Below are 10,818 nucleotides of genomic sequence, written 5' to 3'. Positions count from 1 at the left end.
CCAAGAGGCATTTTGAACAGAGCCACCTTGTTCTGGAAGGCCAGATCATTTAATAGGTTAGATGGAGACTGTTTTATGCCAGGTGGCATCAGCTTCAGGGCTATGTTGAATTAACTCATGAAGGTGTAGCCAGAAAGCCTAATGCGCTCACTGCACTGACAATGTGATTCCTAGAAGCAGCAGCATAGATAACCTGGGAGAGCATATAGAAAGTGAAATGGTTCCTCTGCTTTTCTGAGCACCTTTATAACTCAGGTCCTAAGGGAAGTGATCTATTTTGCATCTGACAGGTATCCCCTCTATTACCCTGGCTGCAGCACACCAGTACTATAACCAGCAGCACACGAGCGAGTCATATGTTTAACATCATCTCCAGAAAGCCTTGATTTCTCCTGCAAGACTGGCAATTGGCAGGAGTGGAGGATACAGCTTCTAATATAAGCCAGGCTTGAAGTGAATCCATGAGGAAGAATAAAATGATGGAATCATTTGAGTTGGAAGGGACCATTAAAGGTCATCTAGTCCAACTACCAATGAACAGGGACATGTACAGCTTGATGAACCATTCTGTTGTCCCCTGCCTGCTTCCCATCACACAAAGGCTGCCCAGGGATATGGTGGAGTCACCACCCCTGGAGGTGTTCCAGAATGTGGAGATGTAGCACAGAGGGACACAGTTGTTGAGCGTGGTGTGATATTGGACTTAATGATCTTAGTGGTCTTTTCCAGCCTTTATGATTATATCATTTCATTATTCTAAATAACTCTATCAGGACCTTTAGGATTCAAAAGTCCCTGTGGACCTTGAATTATATCAATGATGATGGTGTGTCGACACATAAGACCTGACTATGCCATCTCTGCTCTTGGTGATTAGATTTATTTTCTTACTGTCCGTGTAAGACAGATTTTCATCATACATGCCTGTTTTATGGGAAGCTCTGTTTAAAATTTGTCTCCTTGTTCTTATTTTTTTCTTTTTCTCCACATACTGTTTTTTTGCTCACAAATAGAAATGCTCTTTTCTATTCATCTCTGTTCAGTACAGCAGTTTCCTAGCTTAACAGCACATAGAATTCCACAGAAAGCACATCCCCCCCTGTGCATATCCCTCAGATGTGCACCTAGAGTCATCATAGAATCACATAATACCTTGAGTTGGAAGGGACACCTTCCACCAGCCCAGCTTGCCTAATACCCATTAAACTCGGCCTTGAGCACTTCCAGCTTCTCTGGGCAGCCTGTACCATTGCCTCACCATCCTCATCATGAAGAATTTCAGTCTAAGCTGAAGATGTTTCTGCTCTTTGCTGGATTTTCCTTAGTTCTCATGATTCCCTGCTGCTCAGCACATTCACGGATGCTGAAACCACCTTCTTGTGAAAACCTAGCAATGGCCTTAAGGAAAGTAATGGGAGAGAAGGGGAAAGGAAACCCATTTTATTTTTCTGGAGGTGTAGTTTCTCATTTGATACTTCTTTTTTTTTTTTTTTTTTTTTTAATTTTTAATACCGTATTCTTACAATATGCATTCTAGCTTCACCCACTTCCTCTGTGGGAACAGCTGTCAAAACGCTGCTACATCCTAGGCTACTGCGGCTTTACGACTCACATTAGCAGCTCTTTAAGGGTCTGGCGGAGGCTGGCTGTGAGGTTTCAAGCCTGAGATTTCTCACTACCCAAGTGGCAGGAAGTGTAATGCAAGGTCAGACAGGAAGCCCAAAGAGACAGGGAGGTCGACTGTAGGGTCCAATGGGCTGTACACCAAAAGTAGTTTCATGGATCTCCCATCTCCAGTCCTATAGCTTCCAGTCACTCACTCTTCTTGCTTACAATTACCTGGGCCAAATGTCAGGCCAAATATCAGGTTCCTCATGGCTTGATGGTGGTCATTCTCATCCTGATTTGGTCCGGCACCAGCTGAGGAGCACCCACAATGCCATCTTCTTATCAAGCAGGTTTAATACAGAAAGCATTGTTCAGGGTCTCTACAGTCCATCGGATCATCCTATGGAATGTTGGCTGCTCTAGAATGGTGGTGCATGCAAAAACACCCAGGTTTCACAGTGCCTTTCTCAACAAGGAGAACATCACCATTACATTTCATAGAATCATAGAATGATTGGTTTGGAAGCAACCTAAAAGCCCATCCAGTTCCAACCCCCTACCATGGGCTGTTTACGTGCACCAGATCAGGCTGCCCAGGGCCCCATCCAGCCTGGCCTTGAGCAACTTCAGGGATGGGACATCCACAGCTCTCTGGGCAACCTGCAGGATTTGGTTATTACAAATGTTGCTGCAGTGAAAGCTTTCAGATGAAGCTTTAAACAGGCAAATAAACACATAACAAAAAACTGGAAGGTTATAAAGGGTTATCTCACTGATTTAATTAACCTCTCCTTTGGTGGATGCTGTAGCTGTGTAGTAAGCTGTGAGAAAGAGTGCAATAAAGTGCATTGTATGCCAACATGAGTTAAGTGCTGGATTGAAGAAGTCATCATCTCTGAGGACAGACAGTACTGAGTGTAAGAAGTACTGAGGAGCCATTTTGTAGAACTTTGGTTAAGGGCTTGTATGTGAGTGCTGAACCACCATAGCACTCCCTCTGAAAGCCCTAAGGCTTTTGAGGAGGGGCAGACCACAATGAGCCCAAATCAATGAGAACGTTCACTACTCAACCAATTAACAGTGACCATTTGATTTTTTTCCAAAGCATACTGGGACCTCATGCTGGAAATACACCATCCTATCCCCTAGGGCATCACTCTTAACTCTCTGCTTGGCTTCCCAACATTTCAAGGCTTGCATTAGCCACAGCTATGGGTTGGTTCCAAGACAAGAGGTTAGGAATAATGCTGAAAGAGGCACAGGTGCTCCCACAACCACAGAAATTAGATTGTTTTCAACAAGTGTGAAGAAAGAGGAGCACACTTCAAGTATAATTTAAAATACATTTATTGTTTCATTTGTTCTGGCTTTTTTGTTATACAAAGATGTTAAATAACTTAAATACATTCTTAACAGTCACTCAGAATCAGATTTATACCTACAAGCTGTACATATGAGGTAGAGAAAAATAACTTAGGCTCCCATAAGACAATGGAAAAAAAAAAAAAAAAAAGAAAAAAAAGAAAAAAAAATACTAATCCTTCATGTTAGTATTCCCACCTCCCTTTAAAAGGAAATACCATCCCAAGTGTGCAAAACAAATCCTAGACTTTACATTCAAGTCTCAGAGGTTGGAGACTGGGGTGGAGTGGAATAAGGCAAAATTCCTGTCTGATCTGACAACTGCTTCTTCAAATGGGTTCATGCCTAAGGGGAGCTTAGCAGGGTTTTCCAAGCATGACCTTGCTTAGTCCTGAGTTCACCTCCACATCTCTACATTTTATCCCTGCTTATCCTGTTGTCAGCTGGGAGAAAATGGCACCTTCACATTGGCCAAAACACCTTCTAGAGTTGCCAACACTGACTGCAGACAGAGCCAGAGCAAGCGCGCTTTTAACTATTTCCTTCACTAATGTGGGATGATTCCAGGCTGGCTGCAAACATCCCACTACACCAAGAGTGTCAACACCTGTCCTGACTTTCCTGAACAAGCCCAAGATGAATGGGAAGACTTGGTGAGGGTGTCCCATCGGGTCCCCTTGTCACACGCTGATGAGCAGGAGTTAGCCCATTTCTGAAAGTACTCAACAGCAACTGACAAGATGTCTTGTTCAGATACATCCCTTTTTCATGTGTCTGAATCATTTATGGTCTTCGCTTACACTCTTCTCACTCACTGGCCATGAAGAAACAGTTACAGGAAACCTACCATGATGCCACAGCTAAAACGTGTTTGCAGTATCCATCTAGAGATTCACTGCTTTTTGTTTAGACATATTCTCTTCCCTGGGATCTGGAAATAGCTTGGTCAAATCCAGCCTTCATTAGTAGCAATGGAATTGAAAAGATTAATAGTATTTATGGAACTAAGCTAGATTGCTTTAGCAACAACCAGACTTCTACCGCCCTGATCCTGTGCCATATTGAGCCTCCTCTCAGTTACACTGACAGCAATGGTCATAAAACGCATTATTCGTTTTGCAGGAAAATACCGCTCTCCAAAAGTCATCACCTAGTTAGCATCCTCAAAAGTGATGGCCAAGATAAGCCGACCCTGGAAGCCAGACTCTGCCTACCAGATGTGCATGCAGAACCAAAAAGACTGGGAACACAGAGCTTTGCTGCACCTGTTATAGCAAGTACAGCATAGATCTAATTTTACTGCTACAGTGACCGAGGAATTTTTCACAGGCACTATAATCTGCCAGAAAATTACCTTAAGGAGCATCTACACCATGAAAGTACCCTTGAGAAATCTGTCCCTTCATCTGGATTCTCACCCAACCCTACTATGGCCAAACCAACCTAATTTCTTCTCATACGTTGGCTAAAGTAGGGCAGCTGAAAAACGATTAACAAAGAAATTCAAGACCTGGGCTGAAGGAAGGCAGACGTGGCCAACAATAAATAATCCTCAGAAATTGTTTCTCCAGTGCCCGGATCTGCAAACCAGCTCTGAAAAAGATGCTCCATAGCTCTTCCCTTCCTTCTAAAGTTGAACAACAGGCTTCCTGAACTGCTCCCCAATTTTCATTCAAATTGATGCAAATCGCTTCTGTTAGATCAAGCCTTGAGTTTGGTCCTCCTTTTAACCTTCCCACTCACTCGGGTGCTTTCTTTCCAGCTACCTTTGTAGAATACATTCTACCCAGCCCAACTGAGATCAATGGCAAATATTCAATTATTGCAAATAGGATTTCCTTCCTCCAAAACTATGCCAAGACCAGTAAGCACAACTAAAAATCAAAAGCTTGAGGTTTCAGGGTAAGGTTTGTTTGGGGTTTTTTTTGTGTGTGTGTTTTAATTGCAAGCTATCAATTCTGTTCATCTCCATAATCCATTTTCAGTGTTCATAAAGAAAAATCCCCTTCAGATTAAACACATCCCACCAAATGGAATCTTTTGGGAGTGGGAAGACAACTAGAACGTAACGTTGAGGATTCGTTTTGCACATCTCCACATCCGGTATATATGAGTCAGTCACACAGAATAGAAGCTTGTTAAAAAACAGATGACGGGTGCAACAATTATTTGTGTGGGGTTGTTTTTTTTTTTTTGTTTGTTTGTTTTGTTTTTTATTTATTTTAATAGAAAATTCTAATATAAAACAGCAAACGTTTTCAGTTTGCCTTGTTTACAAAAATATTATATATATATATTTTTATATTTCTGACATAACTAAATGCACTATTCAATAAAAATATTCTTCCATCAGCTAACTTCTCTTTAAAAAAAAAAAATAATAATAATAATAAAAAAGTTATATAAATAATGGTTGCACCCCACCCCCCACCCCAAAACCAATCTTGCAAGTCTTGCTGGATCAGCTCAGGAGAACCAACACTTTGACACTTTTGGGGGACAGGAGGTGAAAGGAGATCAGAAGCCACAGACCTCCCGTACACCCATCTATCCTTCTCCAGTTATATCTGCTGCAAAAATCTGTTTCTTGGGGGCATAGCAGATGGGAAGGAGAGAAAAAGTTGCTTTGCACTCGTTTTTTGTTTTGTTTTGTTTTTATGAAGTGATGCCATGAAAGATTCCAGGCCCAAATTCACTCCTAAAATAGTTTTGCAAATATGAACAATTTCAATGAATTGCACTGGAGATCTCATGGTGTGGGGATGGAATCAGACTATCTGGAAAAATCCAATTTGAAGCAGCAGTAACCCAAAGGACAGCAGTCAGTGTCTGACAGAGGCCTCCAGGGTTTCTTGCAGAAAACCCAGACTAAGATCTCAAGAGAATTTTAAGCAGGTTTACCAATATTCCTTCCACCTACTACATGCTTCAGTGCCACTCGAGCTCCATCGGATTCTTCCAAAACAAGGTTTTTTCCCCAAATTCTTTCTTCAAAGGTAAGGCAAACATTGGAAAATGCTGGAGTTAAACATCCCCCCATGCCACCCAAGAAACACACACAACAAGGTGAGGGGAGAAGAGGAATAACCCACATATGTTTTACCACCCTAGGTCAAAAGGCCAAGAAGACGAGTTCTCCTGATTTCAGAGTGTTAGTACATTTTATACACTGCCTATACATTTAACACATGTGCCTCGCTACTATTTAGTCATTTATAATTATTATTATTATTATTTTTTTAACCACAGGAGAATAAACCTTGCTATTTACAATATAGAACAGGCAAGTAATATATCCACATTAACATAAATACAATTAGGTTTTTTGTGTGTGTGTGTTTGGGTTTTTTTATGCTTTTTTTTTTCTTTTTTTCTTTTTTTTTCTCCATTTGTTTGATTGTTTGCTTTATTTTTAGGTTGGTTTTTTGTTGTTTTTTAAATACTTACAGAAAGCATCCAGGCTTCAGTGCGTGAATTATAATACACAGAAGAGCTCTTTCACTCAGTAGTTCATTCACTCTTTGCCTCGTTCTTCTAGTCTAGCTTTGGCAGCCTGCTCATTGCCCACCCATCTCTCTCTCCCCAAACACACCAAGCTACCCTACTCCACAGACACAGATATTTTCTCTACAATGATATCCATGCCAACTCTGCCCTCTCTTCTGCATCTAGGGACTCATTCTCCTCTCACACCAGTGCAATGTGGAGTTACTCCAGCGAGGTCAATGGAGACAGAGACACCAGTGAAAAGAAGAAAAATGAGGCCCACGGTTTAAATATAACAATAATAATAATTATTAATAACAATAATAATAATAATGCACATAAATTGCGGCCCATTCTTCAACAAAGAACAAATACCTAAAAAAAGAAATGGGCCAGAAATAGTAATCCTGATCCAAAAACCCTCATGTTTTGAGTAGGTTTGGATACAGCCTTGCTTTGGAGGGGAAGAGCTATTCTAGCACACACACACACACGTAAGAATGAGCCAAAGAACTTGCACATATGCACATGTGTGTGTGAGAGAGAGAGAGGGAGAAAGAATTTAACATAATACCACATTGAAACCAAAAGAAGGTCCTTCTGAAGGGCTTTAAAATAAATAAACGTTTGTTCAATATTTATATATATATATTTATGTGTCTGCATACGCGTAGCTACATACTCGCATGCCGACACTGAATAATAATAGGTTTCTAGTCAGTTTACTGTTTAAACCATTAGATAAACTGCTTGTGAGTGACTTTCAAAGAGGTGCATCCCTCAGAAGCCATGAGACCTTCCTGCAAAACCTCTTTGTCGGATGCTTCACCAGGCATCTGTCATGGTGCAAGGGACAAATACTGTGTGTGCACCACTCCTTGTGTGGATTACTTCTTCTACAGCACTACCTCAGTCTCCAGATTTGTACAGCAAATAAACCAATATCAAAAAAGAGCCAGTTTGCTTTACTTTGTAGGACCCTGTCCCTCCTGAGTCCCCTACCTCTAGATTTGATGCCAATAAGTCAGGTTGGGCTGCAGTTATCTGTTACCAAGAAAAAAAAATAATCTTTTTTCCTCCCAGTAGATGCACATAAACAGCTTAAATATTAGTGGCTATTGTTTGGGGAAAGAAAAAAAAGAAAGAAAATAACACAATGCCTTGAATAATAATGGTCCTTCTTGAAAAACTGCTCTTTTTGCTTGGTTGACCTCTACTACTACTTGAAAAACTCCAGCCAGCTTTCCTCTTTTGAGAACCAGATCAATGTTCAGTACAAAATGGGTGGAAATTGCTACTACTGGACAATCAAAAGCTGATATAAAAATATAATACAATGCCCTCTGCTCTCCAGTGTTTCCTCAGAAAGCTTTGTTGAGGCATTCACCAGCCACTGCCAATCCCAGAAGCACTTTTATATGACTAATGGTTATTACTGCATCAAGTCCTCGATTGAGAATATCCTCTTCAAAAGGAAAAAGAAATGCTGAAGATTGTCATCTATTTCACAGCGTCAGAGCTATCTACCTCTGCAGTTGACTTCTGGCTTCTCTGGCCACTTGCTAGGTTGTCTTTGCGTTGATAAGAAGTTCCAAATCCAACAGTTGGTTACCATTTAGCAACTGTACTTTTAAAACACAGTTCTCAATCTAGTGGTTAAAACAAATCTTAAGGTCATAGGGTTTACTACATACAGCTTGTGTCATGTACCACTGCTGTAGTTAATAGTAAATGGAATGATGACCTAGTAAAAGAAAAGTCGAATCCTCCAAAGGTCCGATCCAGTCCAAAACAGCTGCTATACAATGCAAGACATTGCTGCGTTCCAAGATGCACTGGAATTTCTCCTGTCCTCCTCAAAAACACGTCCAAATTCAGCTAACATAAGACTGAAAAGTTCCAGTTTAGATTTCTGAAGCAATTTCCACAGGGTGAATTCAATCATTAAGAGGCAGGAAGAGGAGAGAAAATAGTCACGCACAAAGGGAAAATAAAATTATCTAGTGGTTTGTTTGTTTGTTTGTTAAATAAAAATTAAGACAGTGATAGTGCTGAAGGAACTGCATTTGAAGTAATTGTATGGGGAAAAAAAAACAACATGACTGAAGGGAACAGGCACATCTGGTTTCATAACGACTTCCCAACCTCTTTCTTGGATATACTGCCATCTGCAACATGGTGGACCCAACTGTACTTAGTGATCAAAGCACAGGGATATGGAGCTGTCATTAAAAAGCTTACCATCCAAGTGGGTCACTTTGTCAGAGCCTTGTTTGCTGGAAGTGCAGAAGTGTCATTAGAAGAACAACTGCTATAAGGACTGTTTTTGCTTACCCTACCCTTCTCCTCAGCTTTAGAAGAGGGAAGAAATGACCACTTCTCATATCTCTGCACTCAAAGCAGAAAGATCTTTTTTTTCTTTTCTTTTTTAATTTTTTCTTTTTTTTTTTTTTCCTTTTTTTTTTTTTTTTTTTAAATCTGTCCAGCTCTCTAAGCTGCTGGGTAAGCTTCAGGAAGAAAGTAATATAGGTTAACTATTCCAGAGAGAATCTATCAGCCCAGAAGTTCATGGAGGATTGATGAAATGATCATGATGTTCCAAGGAGAAATGATCCATCAAATTGCGTGGACGATGAAGGTAAAGGTCAACTGGTATCTAGCCCCAGTGTGACAGGCACTTATTTCCACATGGTTGGACCTCATTAGAATTCAGTCTACAGGAAAAACAAAACAAAACAACAACAAAACAGCAACACAGCTGGGTCACCTGTACCCTACAAAGTGCTTATGTCTCAACATAGCTTTCAGATCCCAGAAGGTCAATCAAACCCTGTTTGTCTCCATATGTAGTTCTCATAGACCATGATCGCCTGCCGCTGAGGGTTGCTATCAGGCAGAAGATGCGTCAGTCTTTACAGGTGTAAACCTCCTCTCTCTGGGTGCATTGCTTGCATTCCACGTAGCAGCACCAACGAACTTGGCACTGGCATGGCCGAGTGACCACCCGGCTCTGCGTGTTGTGCCCTCGCCCACAGCAGATGCTGTCACAGTTCTTGTCTTTGTAACACTTCCTTCCCGAAGTCCCGGGTGAGTATCTGCTCATCAGACAAAAGCTTGGGGAATCGTCAATGTAGACAAGATCCGTAGTCCTTGGGATTTGATCACTGTGACCAGGGATGGATTTCTTGGGTGGGGAAATATCTCCTTCCCCCGTGGCCTCGTTGGTAGTGCTGCCCACTTTGAGTGACGTCTCGTACTTCTGCTTCAGCTGCTTCCCTATTTCATGGAATGGAGAGAGCTGCCTCCAGCACGTTCGGACGGTGCAGGACCCAGACACACCATGGCACTTACAGGTTGTCTCCACACCAGCTTTGATGACCTGCAGACACACACATACCCAAAAGAAAATCAGTTATGGGGAAAGAAATCAAAGCACAGAGAAAAAAAAAAAAAAAGCCAACAAAAAAATCCACATTTGTTAGAAGAAGACTTCTGGAACATAGAGCTGATGACAATACAAAAACCGTCTGTTGGAAGAAGACAGAAAACACTCAACACACTTGAGAAGGGTCTCAGTTTCCAGAAATGACACCTGCCAGAATACTGCTTTACATGGATAGTTAATGACGCTACTAGAGCATTCAAAGACTGTTCACTACTGACATTTATCTTACACAGTCAGAGATTAGCATGTATTTTAATGCCTATTTATACATTTTAATAAGAACAATGAGTTGAACTGCAGGAAAAGTGAGTTGGTTTCATGTAGGAAAGGATGAGAATGCTGCTGGAATCCCAACAGAGAGGCAACCTTGCAGAACACACAACATCACCACCTTAAACACACGTAGCTCTGAATTAGCATCACAGGCTCAATGGAAATGCACTTAAACCGTGCTGTTTCCCGCAACAGCAAGGCATATTATCCCACCCAGTTCACTTCATCACCAAGGAAAACCTTCATGTAGCTCCTTGGAAGAGGAACTTGGCTTCTCACACAGCCCGTTTCAAAAGCAACACATAAAATCTAGGTTGCAGCGACGAGTCCCCATCATATAATCCCAGAAGGGACTATGAAAGGGCTTGTGGGAGGCCTCAGGGGGGGCCTGGGGGATCGGAGTCTTCAATTCTGTACAATTTCTGCAAAGAATGAGGGGCAGCCACCCTGCAGAGAGGTAAGGGGGTGTTAAATTTTCCATCCTGGCTATGAGAACAGACCTCATGCACTAAAGGTTGTACCATCTACCTGATCCTGAATAAACAGAAGCTGTTGCACATCAAGCATTAAAATAATAATAATAATAATAATAATAATAAAATATTAATAATAAAATCAAAGAATGGAAGCACTTAGGACTGAGG

General features: G+C 41.3%; 1 protein-coding gene across 1 annotated transcript in view; it reads right to left on the bottom strand.

Moving 5' to 3' along the window:
* Positions 1–2,937: 2,937 nt before the first annotated feature.
* The window catches only part of WNT9A (Wnt family member 9A), a 53,392-nt gene continuing 45,511 nt past the window's right edge, over positions 2,938–10,818 (bottom strand). The window contains exon 4 of the mRNA XM_015852987.1: positions 2,938–9,835. Coding sequence (XP_015708473.1) covers positions 9,362–9,835 — 474 coding nt within the window. The 3' untranslated portion in view covers positions 2,938–9,361. The remainder of the gene's footprint in view (positions 9,836–10,818) is intronic.

The sequence above is a fragment of the Coturnix japonica genome, chromosome 2, assembly GCF_001577835.2.
Source record: "Coturnix japonica isolate 7356 chromosome 2, Coturnix japonica 2.1, whole genome shotgun sequence".
In the NCBI taxonomy this organism is placed as follows: domain Eukaryota; kingdom Metazoa; phylum Chordata; class Aves; order Galliformes; family Phasianidae; genus Coturnix; species Coturnix japonica.
Note: the sequence above shows the minus strand (reverse complement) of the source record. Positions and strands in the feature narration are given on the sequence as shown.